The following is an 18,964-nucleotide window of genomic DNA, read 5'->3' on the forward strand; positions in this document are numbered from 1 at the left end:
CTCTCTAACTTGTAATGAAATGAAACTAGAAATAAGTAAGAGACAATATTTGGAAATTTAACAAGACACATAATTTGTAACTTATGGGTCAAAGAAGTCATAATGGAAACTGGAAAATATTTTTAACTGCACAAAGACAAAATACAGCATACCAAAATTTGTGGAACGAAGCTAAAGCAGTGTTTAGAAGATTTGTGGCATTAAGTGCTTATATTTTAGAAGACAAAAGGTACCAAATCAATAATCTAAGGCTCCACTTTAATAAATTGGAAGAGAAAATTAAACCTATGTCAAACAGATGGAAGAAAATAATAAAGATAAGAACTGAAGACATTGAAATTCAAAGCAGAAAAAAATAGAGAAAATGAAATCAAAGCTAGTTCTTTTTAAAAGATTAATAAAATAGATAAATAGAAATGGAGGAAACAGTTCCAAAATCTTTAGGAGGCCGTAAATACCCTGATAACAAGACACAAACATTATAAGAAAAGAAAAATATAGATCAATAGGATTCGTGAATATAGATATAAAAATACAACAAAATATTACCCAATTGAATTCAGCAATACACAAAAAGACAATACATCATGACCAACTGGGGTTCATCTCAGAAATGCAAGGCTGCTTCAACAATCAAAAAATCAGTCCATGTAGTTTACCACATTCACGGACTATAGAAGACAAATTACATGATTATCTGAATTGATGCAGAAAAAGCATTAGATAAAATTCAAAAGTCATTCTTGATAAAACTGTCAGCAAAGTAGGAGTAGGAGGGAACTTCTTTAAGCTGATAAAAGAAAACCTATAACTAACATCATATTTAATGGTGAAGGACTGAATGCTTTCTCCCTAAGACTGAGAACAAGCCAAGCTTACCACTCCTATTAAAGATTGTACTCAGTTGTAATATTGTATGCCATGAGAATAGGTTAAAATATGAAGTCAGTGTGTTAACAAATGGATAAAACTAATGTAAAAAATAAGAACTGTGCCTCTTCTTCCTGCTTTATATTATATACTGTGGTGTGAATACATTATGGAGGGAATTCAGCTACACTAAATAGTTTGAGACCACTGAAGCCAAATTCTTTCTAGGGTCATTTTCAGTGCTACAAGTTGTAGTTGTATATGATATGATTAAATCTACATAAAGAAAGAAAAGCGATAATATGCACACACATGAAAAGAAACAAAAATGCCTCTCTTTGACATGATTGTCAATGTAGAAAATCCCAAGGAATCCACAAAAAAGATCCTACAAATAATAAGGAAGATTAGCGAGGTCGTGGGGTACCATGCTAATATACAAGAATCAATTTTTATACTAAAATGAACAATTGAAATTTGAATTTTATTCTCAAATTACTGCTTACACTATCATACATGCACATACAGAAGAAATATTTGGTAGGATTTTTATGCTGAAAACTAACATTGATGAAAGAAATTAATGAAGACCTAAATAAACAGAGACAAGGTACTGTGTTCATAGATTGATGACTCAATATTGTTAAGATGTCAGTTGTCCCCAAAATGATTTGTAGATTCAATAAAATCCCAGTCAAAATTCCAGTAGTGTTTTAATTTTTTTAAGAATGCAAAATTACTAGAACAGCCCACAACAATCTTAAGAAAAAGAACAACATGGAAAACTCACACTGCCTAAGTTCAAGACAATACAAAGCTACAGTCATTAAGACAGTGCCACACTGGTGTTAAGGGATTTCAGAAATAGAGATTTTAAAAATAGACCCACACACATTTGGTCAATGGATTTATGACAAACGTGCAAAGGTAATTCATAGGAGAAAGTGTAGTCTTTTCAATAAATGGTGTGTGGTACTGGAACAATTTGACTTCCCCATGCAAATTAATTAGTAGATTAAAAATAATGAAATAAACAGACAGATAAACCTCAACCCAAACCTCACATCCTATAATTAAAATAAATAACCTCAAAATGGATCATGGATCACAGACCAAATAGTAAAATCTAAAACTATACAACTCCTTTAATAAAACATGGGAGAAAATCTTTATGACTCTGAGTGAGGCAAAGAATTTTTAAATATAACAGCAAAGCCATGATCCATAAAAGAAAAATATGATAAATTACTTTTTCAAAATTTAAAACTTTTGCTCTCTGAAAGACACTCTTATGAGAATGAAACGAGTAGCCACAGACTGGGATGAAATATCTGCAAATCTCATATCTGACAAAGGATTTCTATACCCAGTATGCAAAGATGTCTCCAAATGCAACAATAGTAAAACAAAAAACTAGTTGAATAAATGGACAAAAGATTTGCAGACACTTCACCGAAGATAATATATGGATGAGAAACAAGCAAATGTAGAGATAATCAACATCATCAATCATCAGGGGACTGCAAACTAAAATAGAAAACTAAAATAGAAGAAGGACTGACAATACCAAGTGCTTCAAGGATTTGGAGCAATTGGAACTCTTACCCATTGCTGCTGGGAATGTAAAATGATACAACACTTTGGTAAAAGTTTGACAGTTTTTTATAAAGTTAAATATATAATATGACCCAGAAATCCCACTAGTTTGTATTCACTTAAGAGAAATAAGCACTTATGGTGACACAAAATCCTGTACACAAATGTTTATAACAGCTTTGTTCATAATCTTACAAAAACCAACAACACCCAGATGTCTTTGAACTGCTGAATGAACAGATGCTCTTTTATATGCCCATACAATGGGATACTACTCAGCAATGAAAACAGTTGATACATGCCACAACATGGATGACTCTTAAATGAATAATGCCTAGTGAAAGAAGTTAGGTTCAGAAGGATACCTACTATCATGATTCCTTTCCATGGCATTCTGGAAAACATAAAACCAGGGGGACTGAAAATAGATCAGTGCTGCCAGGAGTTGAAAGTAGAGAGTTTGTTTACAAAGTAGTAGGGTAATGGAATTTTGGAGGATGATGGAACTGTCCTATATTTTGCTTGTTGTGCCTGATACATGATTCTATGAATTTGTCAAAACAGAAACGTTTACCAACAGAGTTAATTTTAGTATATGCAAATTAAAATATATGATTCTTTAAAAAGATACCTAACCATTACTTTCTTTCTCTACATTTGTTTCTAAGAAGTCATTCATTGCAAGATGAACCATTATTTACTACTAAAAAAGGAAAAAAAGCACCCATTAATCTATAGCTTGACAATAATTATAAAATGTATCCTGATTTCAAAATCATCATGTGAAAAAAGTATATTTTAAAATATGTATAATATGATATTTACAAATTGGAGCTTAGTCTCAGACTTCTATCCAGGGATATTTTCTGAGTCCTGCATAAATCTGATTATTTTTCATTATTTGAGTATGAAGATTGAAACTACTATGTTAGTCCATAAAAGTGCTAGTATAGTCATCTTTATATAAGAGAAATTAAAAGGAGAAAATAAACCTCACTTCAAACATTTTTTTTAAAAGGCCAAATGCAAAACATTAAGCTAGGATTGTCATTTATAAATGTACCTCATTTAAGGGAAATTCAATATATAAATTATCCTAGAAATAGATGAATTAGAGCAGGTTGTGATGAGGACATCTGATTACTTATCTTAAATAATAATTCATCAGAGCTCCTTTAAATAATAAGTGTTCCACTGTGGTTTTAAACACCTCATTTTAGCCAAATTTGATTTTCATGTGTTTCTTTGAGAACTTCTAATGTGAGTTTCATCTGTAGATGAAAAACAGAGCTTTGTCTTTGTGCATTTTATCTAAAATATGATAAATAAATTGCTTCACACTTTAATGGAGTCTATAGTTGACAGAGATTGCTGTGAACTTCAGAGTGGTTACTAATTTGGGTATGTAAACACAACAGGCTTTGTTCTGGAGACAACAAATACTTGTATCTTGGGAGAAACAACAAAGGCTGCAGAATTCATAATTATTTCAAAATTAGGACTGATACTTTATGATATTAATAAATAGACTCAATTCATACCATCACCATTAGTGTTTGATATATATTGTGCACACACACAAAGATGGAATGAATAGATCCAATTAAACAAATACTGGAAAAAATACTTAGCTCATAAGTTTTTAAGTGATCAATGCAAACGCAAACTGCCATTTATTCAAGGGTGTGCTGCTTTATGACATTAATGTGCTCCTAAAGAGCTCAAGTCAATGTTCTGTAAAATTGTTATAAATCTTGAATGAATCTTGCAATAAAATAATGAAACCTTTTGTCATGTAAGTTTTTATTTAACTGTGTTGCTTGTCTATATGTTGAATGTTGAATTTTCTTCATGGCTTAACAGTATTCAGAGACGTACAGACAGGTAGATACATCAGCTTTTTTCTTATTTGCAGGGTCATTATTCTGTAATATGTGGCTTTTTCCATGGATACAACTCCTGGAAAAATTTTTTTTCAAATTCTAATGAGATACTAGAACCAAACGTTGTGAAGAGTGTTCTATCCAGTAAAAAGAGCCTGGATTTTTTATTCTTAAATAGTGGAATGATGTTGCATACATGAAATAAAAAGGCAGAAGATACAATGAAGTATTGCATGTGCTCAATATACATCCATTTATTAATGCATATGCCAGAGGATTGCATTGTACTATGCATTTGGAGACGTCATTAACAAAGCACTTGCTTATCAATTTAACATGAATTAGTGGATCTTACCGTCTTTGATTTCTGTTCTTAACATATCAGACCAGCTTGTTCACAAAGCACAGTCACTCTAACAGGATCTTGTTCCTGCATGTGTATGTTGCCCACTAACAGTTATGACCATAAGTTACAACTACAAAGTACTCTTCTACAGCCAAGTACTTAGGTACAGATTCTAAAAAGTCAAACCATAAAAACAGAGAAAATGCAAATATTCATAAACTATTTCATATTCAAACTCTAACCTAGTTATATTTTTATCTACCGAGCTGTAATAAGTTGTTTTCCTATTGCGTTGTATGCATCTTGGGCTTATAAATAACATAAATTACAAAATTGTAAGCAATTTCTTCAGACTTCATTTTACATTTTTCACTAAAGAGTTGAAGACATGACTTTTTGCTCCAGTGCAATATATAGTAATGCTGCATTCAGTACAAATTGTTGAATATTTCTAAAAAGAGAAAAGCATTTAACTGATTATAGCACTCAGTAAATAAGGAGTTAGTCATAACTGTCAGAAGGAAAACACTAACAGTATAATTACTTATCGTAGGTAATTTAAGAAACAAACCTTCCATCATACTCCTAAACCATTAGTCATATGACTTTCTAAAGAATGAAATTTAGTAAAGCCAAGACATAATGCTAGATGGCAAATGCTTCAACTTACCTTTTTTTTTTTTTTTTTTTTTTTTACAAATGTGATGTGACCTTGGCAGTTTTAAAGAACAAAGTTCTGTTGATATATCAAACACTGTTAACAAACTATTTAGCATTACTTTTTATAAGTTTGCTTTAAGAGCATTTCTTCACAGTGATTTCAGAAAGGTTGGAAACTGGTTGGCATAAAATATTTCCCACATTTTCTATTTTAATATGTATGCAAAAATCATCACAATATATCTGCAACTATAAAATTACAAATGCTTTCTAGAAGTAACTGCATTTCTAGTCATGATAGAAAAGGGTATTTGTAAGACATCTATAATGAGGTAAGCCTAAATAAAATAGAATTTGAGTAACAAATGCTTTCATACCTACTGGCCATATACACCAATGTAACAAGGACAACTAATGGACCAACTTAAGAGGCTGTTTTTTAGTATGTTTAATGGATGAGAAAGTGGTAATGAAATAAACATTTTAAAAGATACTCTGGATATTTCACTTTACATCATAATTTTGGTACTTCATGGAACATTTATTTCTCAAAGACCAGAAATGGTATAAAAGTTTCACAGGTTTTCCACATACCTTGTAGACACTGTTCTTGAGTACTGGCAAACACTGAAACGTAGTGAAATAAACATTCCCGTGTATTTGCACATGCATGCAGTAGTCAAACAGTTACAGTTTATGAATTCTCAAAGATGCTATCTTGCAGTATTTGTTTCAAGCACTCTCTTCAGCAGATCTTGCTTCAGATTTAAGTCTTACAAATTCTTTAGCCACATCGTCACTGGTCCTCTGCGAGAGGATTCTAAGGATAGTCAAACCAGTTTCATCCATAGAGACGTTTTTCAATAGGGGATACCATGCCCCGTGGCTTCCCTTTTCTGCTATGTTCTGGAGCTGAATTACTGTCATTCCGATAATTCGATCTTCTCTGGCAAAGCAGTAATCTTTAACTGAAAGGTGAAGTTCATAGGCCCCTGGGCGGTTTTCTTTACTCAGAATGCTGTGTGGATTAAAAATACGGATTTTGAGCATTTTCAAATAGGGATCAATATGGTTCTAATAGACTGTTGAAAATTTTATACATTGCTCAGAATATTATATTGGCAAATAGAGTATCATTGTCTTTGAACTCTGATGCAAATATCCTTTAAATTTTACTTAGATTGTATTTACATAGCTATTACTCTGCAATCGAACTTAAAAACTCCTTCTTTCCCTAGATAGAAATAGGAAATCAATCTAAAAATGCTTTACTGCCCTGATGTTAAGGATATTAATAGAAACTGGAATTAAAATATTATGTTGTAATTAATCATTGGAGGCAAGGTCTCCCCAGTGATATAGGGGTAGGAGGCGTTACTAGGGGTCATGGAAGCTAGGCCAAGGGGGACGGGTACCTTTTGGAACAATTTCTGTGCCATTTCAACATCCGTTATTACAATTTCCTTTCTTTACCTCAGACTCCTGGATATGCTATTATATCTAGGAGCCTTTTCTCAGGGGAATACACTGGACAGATTGTCAAGCACTATTCACAAGATGCTAAATTGCATAGAAATCTCCAGAGTAAATCAGTTCCAGCAGAGTCTGGTGCTTCAATGCCAGCTCTTTCCTATGGCAACAGTTAGACCTGTCAAGATTGGGACTGAGGATGGCCTCTCCTAATAACAACCCAAGACAACTTAGTGCAGAACTGAACCTAATGAAGAAGGCTGAGTGGAGAAACTCTGAGGATAATCCTTCCCTGCCCCTTATTTTAATTCGTCCTCAGATAGTCCTGACTTTTTAATGAATGCACATCTATTCCTCAGCAGTACAAGCTTCCAAATTCCTTCCTTTTCTAAGTCATTTTTTCTGATCAAACATTTTGCCGAGTCAGACTTTTGTTTCCAGGTGACATTGACAACTAAACTGTGTACTTATTTTAAGAGACAATCTGAAATAACATACAAGAAGATGGAATCCTGGGGGGTAAGAATAGAATGGCAAAATATGATGGGATCTGGGTCTTCTTGTGAACTAAAATGAGTCAAAATGCCACCTTTTCCCAGAATTGTGGTCTTGGTAGCTCACAGCGTTGTATCTGAATTTTGCATTATCCAAGTAGTCCTAGAACCTTTTGGAAGACTTTTCAATTGGATCAAAGTTTTTGTGCAGTTTGGAGGAGCAGATAGGTGGAATCTTGTGAGCTGGTTTATTAGCAGGCATTATTAGTGGGATTAATCTGTTAGAACCCTTTTAATTGATGTGGTAGGATAGTTAGGTTTTAATGAGTGGTAAGAGAGTGAAATATTCAGAGAACGGAGTGCTGCAAGGTCTCTGGGAAATCGAGAATGCAAAATAACAATCGAGAATGCAAAATAACAAAGAATCAAACCAGTAAGGGACGGTTTGGTAAGTGTGCATGCGTGTGCGTGTGTATGAAAGCCCCTAGTGCTTGGTCCTGTGTCCCTGCTCTCTGTCTCTGGGTCAGCTCATGTAGATTTGTAGAATTAATTACATCTATATGCAGATAATTCTCAAGTTATATCTAACTATGTATTTAATATCTCCTCTTGGATGGACTGTAGGCATCTCCAAATTAATAGATTTAAAACAAAATCTTTGATCTCCTCATCGCCTGTCCCTATTTCCCCATCTCAGTAAATCAACATCTACCCAATTGCTTATGCCAAAAACTAGGAGTCATCCTTGATTTTATTCAGTGCCAGATAGCTTCCGTTTGCTCCAACTGGATCTATTCTCCACCCTTCTTCTTGTACTTTGCAATACAGTGCTGACCTGTAAGGACCACACACATTGAGTTTCTCCGTGCTCTGGCTTCCAGTTGGGTTTGGCCAAAAGGGAGCGTCATTAGAAAATCAGAAAAAATGATGAGAGTGAGGTCAGAGTTTATTTCTCTGGCTTCTTGCATGTGAGGTTCCCTCAAGTAGGCTGTTTCCCTCCATGGAAGGTCACTCTCCTAATAAGGTGAATGACTACAAATGAAGTTTCACAGTCCCGATTTTAGTAACTGCTCTTCCTCTCCCCTAGGCACAGAAGGGGTAATAACCTGGCTATTACTAGCCCCAGGTTACACCTCTATTGCTCATAGCCCCTCTATTCTCACATCTTTGTACATTCCTTTGTAAATATATGTCTTGAATTAATCTCAATTGAATGTTCTTGGGAGCCTAATTCATATACTCTTTCTTTCATATTCTATCTCCAATCCACTGTAAATTCTATAGGATCTCTTAGAATTCCAAAACATATCCAAAATATTTCCACTTTTTTACATCTCTTGACTACTTCCTTCCTCCCTAAGACTATCTGATCAGTCACTATTATCTCTTACCTAGACTACTGCAATAGCCTTCTAACTTATTTCTACATGTTTGGTCTTGCCTTCCCTATAGTTACTTCTCTATACAGCAAACACCATAATCATTAATGATGTAAATCAGATTGTTCAAACCCTCATATGAAAATCCTTCAACGTCTCCTATTGAACTTAGAATGTGACCCAGGCTCCTTTACCACTGACTTCAAAGCCCTGTGTGATGTAGTACCTGACCACCTCTTCAAATTCATTTTATCTCACTCCCTTGCCCACTATATACTGTTTCTTAAATATGCCAGGCATGCTCCTGCTTAGAATCCTTGCACTCGCAATTTTCCTTGTCCTAAAATGCTCTCAACTCTCTTCCCTACATGACTGGTTCTTTATTTTCTCAGGTTCCTATTTAAAAGGCACATGCTCAGACAGGCTTCCCTGAACACCCCGTCTAAGCAGCCAACCGATCACTCTATTACATCACCCTGTTTTAATGCTCTGCTTAGTACTATCATACGATAACTTTATTTATTTATGATGTTGTTTATCATACGTTCTTTATCTCTAGAGAGTAACTTCCACGAGAGCAAAGTCCTCCTTCTACATATATCCAATGCCTATACTATTGCCTGATACATGGTAGGCACTGGACAAATATTAAACAAATGGAAGAGAACTAAAAACTTCTTCATTTGCCTTGGATCAATGATGAACAGGAATCTTTAAACCCATAGGTTTTGCTTTCCTTAGCAAAGCCCAGTGCCATTCCTACCCTGTGAGTCACTCATAAGTGTAGCTCTACAATGCCTATTGCCTGGTTGAATAAAGGATTCAGGTCATAACTTACAACTGAAATGTTTCGTTATATTTTGGTGACCATGTGTTGCTTTTTGTCTTTGTGCCTTGTTTTCTCTTCTTGTCTCCGAGGTTGGGTCCCAGCATACAAACTTCCACAAAGGGGCGGAACATTGCAGTGGTCTGCCAGTGTAAGTCATTAATAGCAATCACTAAAAACCAAAAGGAAAGAGACAGGAATATAAAGTATTAACAAACCAATGTGTGGAATCCTAGACTCTCCCTTTGATCCTTAGAGTGAATTTTTATTTTTAAAAATGATGTATGAAGTTGTAACTTGCATTTGATAGCACCCTAACCCCACTGATGAGGAAAAACAATTTACTCTCTGGACTGCACGCTTGTTGGCGCTTTCAGCTCTAAGCCATGTGGCATTGGGATGGTAAATGTTAGCTGTAATTGAAATGACAATCATTAATACTGAAAAGTTATGATTCTTGTTTAGGTGAAAAAATGATGCTTTTCATATTTAAATTATATGTTCATCATGAAATATTTAGAAAATATACAGAAAATAGATTTTAAAAATCTATAATTTTATCACTCAGAAGAAATGACTGTTAATATTTTGGTATGATGTTTTCAATCTTTATATATAGAATGGGATCATAATGTATTGCAGTCTTATAAGTAGCTTTATTTTTTAAGCCCATCACGGGTAGCATTCTAATTTATTATATATTTTCCAACAGCAAATATTTCATTATATGTACATTTCATTCTATATTTACCCAGTCACTTGTTTTTGCATATTATGGCGGTTTCCTAATTTCAGGCATCATAAATAATACTTAAATGAACATTCTCATACAGGTTTGCTCATCCTTTGATGATGATATCCTTAAGGAATTGTCTTACAATTAAATTTGCTAATGCAAAAGGTTGATAAAACTTTTACCATTTGATATGCATTGTCAAAATATTTTTCAAATATATTTAGTGACACTGGAATATATAGTCATGCCCACTTTTCTGTATGATTACCAGTACTGTATATAATCTATTATAACCCATAGCAGTGTTACTTTTATAATACAAAGATACATTAGGTAATGCAATTTTAAAATGTTAGAAGGCCATGGTTTTGATTAAAGTAGATATTATTTAAAGTGACTAAGTCTATAATAATATAAAAATAGAACATGGTTCTATTGAGCAAAGTATTAATCATTAAATTACATCTTTGAAATGACCCCTATTTTCAGATTGTGCTTTTATAATATAAAACCAATGGATTCAACCACCCATTTAAAAAAAATCAAACAGTTGTTGGAAATCACATAGAAGAAGTAGGTAGATTATGTGGATAGTAAGAACATGCTGACTTAACATCTAAAATGTCATTGGCAAGTTGGAGCCAACCACAGCACCAATGTTCAATGTATATCATAGCCTCAACCATAGAGAACACGTTCAATGTATACAGTTTTGAAATGTAATCACCAATGTATTTAAACCATTTAGATATTTCAAGTAACATAGGTTAAATACCTGTGCCATTCATTTTTTTCAGTTTTAAATCAAAAGTTGTAGATTCGTGAAGAAATTCTGAGCATGCCCTGAAATCATTTAATATAGATTTTAAAAGAGAGATTCAAGAAAAAACAACATTTTTGATATACTTCTTTCCAGAGGTTTAAAGTCTCATAGGCTGTTTTATCTACCTGGACCCGAAATATACCTTTTATAGTGACTTTATGCTCTCCTGTTCCTGGGGTGGCGGTGATGTCCACATGAACAGATATCTGACCCACTGAATCTCTGGAGGAGGGACCTGCAAATCAGCAAAAGTTTACTGGCCTGACCTTTCAGACCACTTAATAACGGACATCGGCATTCTGTGCACAAGGGACTGTAAAGTGTGATCATAGAAATAAATGGTTCTTTTCGTTAACAGCACATAATACATTTTGATAAATGTTCACTAAATTAAATTTGCTATGCAGGTTTGAGGCTTGGGTATAACCATATTTAGTCCATTTAGCTAAACTTTCATATAGTACTCAGATACCTTAAGGCACACTCTTAGTATTACTATCGTTAAAAAAAAAAAAAAAAAGGCAGTTGCCTTACTAGGCACTTAATAAAGCTCTCCTCGTTGTTGCTTATGTACAAAGATGTATCATGCCTTTCATTCCTTTGTGAAGTGCTTTTCTTCAGTGTACCACACCAGAGCACCCGGGATACAAAGATGGCTCTACAGAGCACCTGCCCTCACGAGGCCCACACTAGACCAGGGGAGAGCAACATATATACATATTGCTGCATATAGTGTGATACATTCTAAGATAGCTACATTTACAAGGTCGACTGATGGTATAAAAAGGAGTAGTCAATTCTACCCTGATAAAGGATAGTCAAAGGTTAAGCATGTTGTATTGGAAAGTGCCTGTGATTTGGGGTCAGATAAGCTTGAATTCAAATCATAGTTATGCTGCAACTGGTTCTGTGATTGGAATTTGCTATGTTCTCAAGTCTTGCTTTTCTCATTTGTAAAACAGGGATAACTACATCAACCTCATACACACACACACACACTTATCTATTAACATATCACCTATAAGCACGTGTATTTTTTTCACAAATAAAAGCACATACTCTAATTATCATTTACCTTGCCTTTGTCTTTTCACCTAAAAATATATTAAGAAGATCATTCCATTTCAGTATACATAAAGCTATGCCCCATTCTTTAAGATAGTCTGTAATATCACTGCATTAACTACAAAGTCAGTGTTCCCTGAGTACTTGCTTAAAAATGAATCACTAATCTGCTTACCAAATAATGAAAACATTAAAATATTTAAAATAATGTTTAGCCTTTATTCCATTATATGAACATACCATTATTTATTTAACTACACTTTGGTTGTTTCTAATCTCTTGCTCTTATGAGCAAAATGTAACAAATAATTATTTTTCATATTTACAAGTTTATCTATAGTATAATTTCTAGAAATGGTATTTATTTGTCAAAGGTAGGTGGAATTCTAATTTTGTCCCATAGAGATTTTAACCATTTACAATATATATGAGAGTAATAAGAATCTTATTTTTGTAAAATAAATGGCTAATGACCAAGCTGAAAATGAAAGGTTTTAAGAGACTTCCAATTTCTAACTTCATAAAATCACTGGATTTCAGCCAGAACCTCTTAACAGGACCTGCTGAGAAGAGCTGGTTCACCACAAGCAGCCCTCTCACCCACACCCCACCCCAGCCATTTGATAATAAAAGAACTGAAAGATAGAAAGCGATCACTTTGGGCATTAGCCAAGGGACTGTTCATTGTTCTGTGGGAAGGGAAGAGCGGAAATGTTTCCTTTTCCTGAGGTGAAGGAAAGAAAACTCCAAGTAGAAGTCCTCCTAGACTCCAGAAGTGCCAGCAAGATGAGCATTTCATTTTTTAATTGGCTGCCTACTTAGCAGACCTGAGCATGGCCAGGTGAGGTACAGCAAGCCACAGAGTATGCCAGGACCTTCCCCTCTGCTTAAAGTCATGGTTGCTGAGAAATATGGGAGATGGCTCCTGAATGGGCTTGAAGTGCCAGAGTTGGGGACAAGAGGGAAAATGTGATTGTAGGCTCTTGTTTTATCAGGGATTGTCACAGATGTGGTAAAGAGGCAGGCCTCTCAAAGGAATGTGCTATGCCCAGGTGAGGTGCAGCAGGAAAAAGTGTCCAGGTCTTGAGTCTTGGAAGAGTTCGTCAATGCCCTGGGGAACTATTTGGAAATAAGTTTCACACCAGCCAGTTCTATCAATCAAGCTTGTACTTCCCCTAAGAGAAGGGGCTGGAAAAGCTCTACCACTAACTGAATAGACAATGACCTTTAAATAGATAATGACCACTAATGGCCACCATTGAAGTTTATTTTTTAATTTAATTTTATTTATTTATTTATTATTATTTTTGGCTGCATCGGGTCTTAGTTGCGGCATGCGGGATCTTTGCTGAGGCATGCGGGATCTTTCATTGCAGCATACAGGCTCTTTGCTGCGGCTCGTGGGCTTCTCTCTAGTTGTGGCCTGCATGTTTTCTCTCTCTGGTTGTGGCGTGTGGGCTCTCTAGTTGAGGTGCACGAGCTCAGTAGTTGTGGCGCATGGGCTTAGTGCCCCTGGGCATGTGGGATCTTAGTTCCCCGACCAGGGATCGAACCCGCGTCCCCTGGGTTGGAAGGTGAATTCTTTACCACTGGACCACCAGGGAAGTCCCCAACCGTTGAAGTTTTAAATAAAGAGTCATCTTTCTCTTTTCTCTCTTTCCTTCCTCCTCAGTATCAGGGAAACTACGTCCAGGAGAAAGAGGAAAGGTACACATTACAGAAGCCCTTGTCTTCCTCCACCTCCTGCTTCTACTACTAGAGTCACCATTTCCCCCTGCTTGTGTAGAAAGAAGGAGAGCTTTGAATCCAATAAGTGATTAAAACTTTAATGTGAGCAGAACAAGGTCTTAGAACCTGAATAACGTTCTAATAGTGCAAGTAATTAACATGGTATGTACCTGGGTGTTGATATCAGTGAGGGAGGTGTCCATGCAGTAGAAAGTAGGGCTCATAAGAGGAGGTGATAACACTTTTTGGAAAAATAAAATAGTTAGATATCATTCCTAAACTGGTGACATCCTTCTGGTATGAAGAATAGAATATATCTTCCCATTATTCAAGTCTCCTTTTGTGTATTTCAATTATGTTTTACATTTTTCTTTATGTGAATATTGAACATTTTAAAAGCTTATTCCTAGTTATGGTATCTCATCCTATTTTAAATGGGACCGTTTATTCCATTATATTGTATAACAGGAAGGCTAGTGACTTTTGTATATTTTTTTATTCAGCCAACTGAATTTTTAATGAAAGATTTACATTTACCCCTTTTGAGTGAATGAAATACAATCATATTATTTTCAGTGAATGACACTTCTCCTTTCCAGTTTTTATACCTCATATTGTTTGCCTTGGCTAATTTTATTAGCTTATGTTTCTAATACTAGATTCCATGACAGTGTTAGAAGTGGACATGCTTGTGATCTTCCATTTGGCTCTCCAAATTCATTTTCCACCCTTCTCCACTCTGCCCTTAGATGGACAATTCAATGGTCTCCTCTATACTGTACTGCCGCCGAGAAGTCCTGGCAAGGTAGGGGAAGGAGGGAGTAGAGTCGGGTCAGGTATTTATTTCTTTAGTCTCCTTCCTGTGGGGTCACCTTTTGCTGGCTGAATCCTGCAACCAAAAATCAAAATTCCCCTCACCAGCCCTCAATAGGCGACAGTCTCTTTCCTGGTTTTAGGAGCTTCTTCCTCCCTTGTTATTTTTGTTGCAGGGAGGTTAGTTTACTATTTTTTCTGGTCTCTTTATATCCAGCACGTACCTTTGTCCATAGTTTCTCCATTAAATCCTTCTCAAATAATCTTAATTGGGTGTGCCATCTGATTCCTACTGCAACCTTGGCTAATGGAGTTAACATCTTTGATTCGCTCATAACTTTAATGGAAATGCCTCTAGTATTTTCACAATATTCTTAGGTCTTGAGGAACATTGAGACAATTTTTTTTTTGTGGGGGAGACAGGACATAAAATATGGATCCTCACTACTTAACTGTTATCATGATGGATTTTACAGGGGAGACAATGCTTAAGGAGGCTCTTGAAGGTTGAGTTGAAATTCATTTGTTTTAGACAAAGGAGCAGGAAATAGCATGTGCCCACATGTGGATGCATAAAACAGAATGGTGTGTCCTGGAAATTGCAAGGAGTTCACTGTGGATGGAGCAAGCATAGATGTAGTAACAAGAGGAAATGTTAAAATGTTGGTCCTTTGAATGCCACTTAAAAGTTGTTAGACAAAAAAATAAAATAAATAAATAAATAAAAGTTGTTAGACACTATCTTGGAGATACAGAGAAGTCTTTTAAGGTTTTGGCCATGGGGGGCATAGTCAGACCTAGATTTTGAAAGAATTTGTCTCATCTGTGTAAAAGATAGATCATTTCTATCACCCTATTCCCTTCTGGAAAACCTCCCACTTGCATCTTATTATACCATGAATCAAATCCTAAAACCCAGCCCTTTGCAAGGATGCTTCTGATGACCTTTCCTTCATCTGTACTTCTGGTCCATGCTGTTGTCTTTGGCTTAATTCTTCAAAACTTTCTTCATGTTTTCATCAACTCAAACCACATGTTTGGAACATCTTCCCTCTATTATCTTATGAAGCTCTGTCCAAACACCTCTACTGTAAAATACTTTCATTTTTTATTATTCTATAAATAATCTGTAGTTATATTCCTGATTTCCTCAAATACTATAACATAGTATAAAAAAACTGGGCAATGAAATCAGATTTCCCTGATCATGAATCTGGTCTGTCACTCATTAACAGTTTAAAACTCTATAAACTTGCATTTCCTTATTGGTAAATTGGGGATAAACCCACCTACCTGGCAACATTATGGTGAGGCTAAAAAGGGAAAATTTTGAAAAATATGTAGGATATTATGTGCCTTGCACATAACAGCTATCTGGTAAATGGATCCAAGTTTATGATGATAATAATTCTTAATAAGAGTATTTCAAAGTTATTAAATACCTCAAAGATTCATAGAAAAATTATGGAGAAAAATCCATTGATGCTATAGTTATCTAAATCAAATACTGCAGTAAGACAACATGAGTGACTGGAGTTTTCCCGAACAACTTTGGAATTCTTACTTTCTTCAGTAAGATTTTCTGGGTTGAGTACACTAGAGAGGGAAGGTTTTTAAGAGCCCTCATGTTGAATGTCTATTAGGGAATATTGTTCCCACTATGATGTATCAGTAAAACCCTTGATTAATCAAGAATTCAGTGAAGTGAGTTTTCTTGATTACTAAAGGTTTTTTGTTTGTTTGTTTAACTATTGTTGAAATCAGAGTAAATGAGAGATGGTTTCTCAGCAACACTGAAAATGCATCCAGATTGTGTATTTGTCTCTGTTGTTACACCAAGGATCAGAGCCTGCTCAGTACCTGGGTTTGTGGTTAAGACTTTTATGTGTGGTCTTATATGTATTACTATAAGCAGCAATGTAGCAATGGCTGGTTTCTGCCCAGAGTAAACATCTAGAAATTATGGAAAGTTAATTGATTTAACAGATTTGTAAATGAGAAAAAGCCTTCCATCAGAGCACTCACCAGGATGTACCATTTCTTCATCTGAGTTTCTAACCGGAAACTTTTCCAAGGTAATTTAAAGCCTTTAACTGTGTTGTTACAGAATTTGACTTTTATTGGAGAATATATAAAACTTGAATTAGGAAAATATGTGAGTTTCTGTTTAGTGCTCTTATAGAAGAGGAATTTTATGCTGTTTGAAAACAACTAACAGCTAAAGAAATGTGCCTAAAGCTTTTTAAAAGGTACTCTAAATGCATAGATAGGTTTTTCCCTTTTCCAAACTGCTGCTCTCTAGTCCTCCACTTGTATATCCTAACTCTGTGCTTGTGTGTGTGTTTTCTAAAAAGATTTGGAGGGTTGCATTGGTGGGGAAAAGCATGTTAAAAATCAAACTTATGGGGCTTCCGTGGTGGTGCAGTGGTTGAGAATCTGCCTGCCAATGCAGGGGACACGGGTTCGAGCCCTGGTCTGGGAGGATCCCACATGCCGCGGAGCAGCTGGGCCCGTGAGCCACAATTACTGAGCCTGCGCGTCTGGAGCCTGTGCTCCGCAACAAGAGAGGCCACGATAGTGAGAGGCCCGCGTACCGCGATGAAGAGTGGCCCCCGCTTGCCGCAACTAGAGAAAGCCCTCGCACAGAAACGAAGACCCAACACAGCCAAAAATAAATAAATAAATTAATTAAAAAAAAAAAAAATCACACTTATGTACTCAGCAGTCCCTGAACAATTTTGTGGAACCTCTTGTGTGGAAACATAGACTAGAAAATACACATTTCCTTTTCTAACATAAAATGTGAAATTTACTGCTCAACCAAGTCAAACATAGTCTTGAGAGCTGCCTGCTTAATATGGTACAACCCTAAAAAAGTGGAATTAGGAATGTGACCGTCTTCTGACAATTTTGAGTAGATGCAACTAGTGTAAAAGGTTTTATCATTATTGCAATTATTGCTTAATAGTCATGCTATTCATAATTGTCTCCTGAGAACTCCAGGTTTGTGTTTCCATGGCACAGTGTTTATACCACTCCTAGCACCTATGTTATGCCTAGTATTGTAGTTACTTATGCAGATTTTTTCTTCCTAACTATATTCCATAATGGCAGGAAGCCTCTATTCATATGAATAATCCATACTTATCTCTAATTCATACAATAAACATAATATTCTTTTGATACATATTAAATGGCCAGTTTGTATTTACTCATTGATTAAACATGCGAGCAGTTCTCACTTTGTACGAGTTTTCATGTTCCATGATATGCCTGGATTTCAGTGCCCACAGTTTAGTTAAATAACACCCATTTCCCAATGACACATTCAAATTTCAGTTATCATGGCCTATTAAACGTGTATCATTGCCTAAAGTACAAACTTTGCTGCTAGTTTCTTAGTCCACAAATCATCATATAAGTAACAGATAGGTATTATCATCAGCAACCAATGAAATCACTTCTTTTAAAGTCTGTTGGTGATTGGTCACTGTGCCCCTGTTCAGTTCACACATAGCAAAGTGTGTAGTTGTGTTGCTGCCTTGTTTTCCAGTGATAAAAACATGGATAATCAAAAGAGGGAATGAGCCAGAAAAGAAGAAAGTGCAACTAAGGAACAAAGAGTGATAACACTGGAGTGAAATTTGTATAGAATGTAAATGGATTAATAGAAAAAAAGTACTGACCTTGTGAATGTTGACAGTACTGCCCTTGCAGGGCTCTAGAGAAGCAGACAAGGAACTTAATGAAAAGTGACCTTATTGACATAAATGAGAAAGAAGATGAAGATGTCCTAGTGGAGGTGACACTGGAGAAAAACTTCACATTAAAGGAACCCTGAGATACGTTACCGCATCGAAAGCAGGAAGGATAAACTGTTGGCGACTGATCCAAACTTTGGAATGACAATTCAACAAGGCACAGAAAAGATGCTTGCACCTTATAGTTATGTGATGAGAAGAAAAAGGCAAGTACTGTTCAAACTACACCCGCTAAGATTTTAAAAAGAATCGAAGTGCTTTAATTCTCCATGTTTCTAATGCTTCCAATTACAGCGTATTAAATAGATGTTTTCTCTTTTTTCATTTCCCTATACATTTATAGCTGACAGCAAAAGATTTTGTTTCTTTTGACAGAATGTTTTCAAAAGTCTTGGTAGAATTATAATTTTCCCCATTAATTAGCACGATTGCTTTGAACAGTTTCAGTTTGCACAGTCATTTTTATGATTGTACATATTTGAGTTGATTCATTTAATACCTTTGCAGTTGCTGA

At 35.4% G+C, this 18,964-nt stretch overlaps 1 protein-coding gene across 2 annotated transcripts in view; it reads right to left on the reverse strand.

The window, feature by feature from the left end:
- Positions 1 to 5,994: 5,994 nt before the first annotated feature.
- The window catches only part of UNC13C (unc-13 homolog C), a 596,809-nt gene continuing 583,839 nt past the window's right edge, over positions 5,995 to 18,964 (reverse strand). For both annotated transcript variants that reach the window (XM_059915534.1, XM_059915533.1), the window contains 3 exons: positions 11,226 to 11,318; positions 9,537 to 9,696; positions 5,995 to 6,373 (listed from right to left, as the gene is read on the reverse strand). In XM_059915534.1, coding sequence (XP_059771517.1) covers positions 6,088 to 6,373; positions 9,537 to 9,696; positions 11,226 to 11,318 — 539 coding nt within the window. In that variant the 3' untranslated portion in view covers positions 5,995 to 6,087. The remainder of the gene's footprint in view (positions 6,374 to 9,536; positions 9,697 to 11,225; positions 11,319 to 18,964) is intronic.

The sequence above is a fragment of the Balaenoptera ricei genome, chromosome 2 (genome assembly GCF_028023285.1).
Source record: "Balaenoptera ricei isolate mBalRic1 chromosome 2, mBalRic1.hap2, whole genome shotgun sequence".
NCBI classification, from domain to species: Eukaryota; Metazoa; Chordata; class Mammalia; order Artiodactyla; family Balaenopteridae; genus Balaenoptera; species Balaenoptera ricei.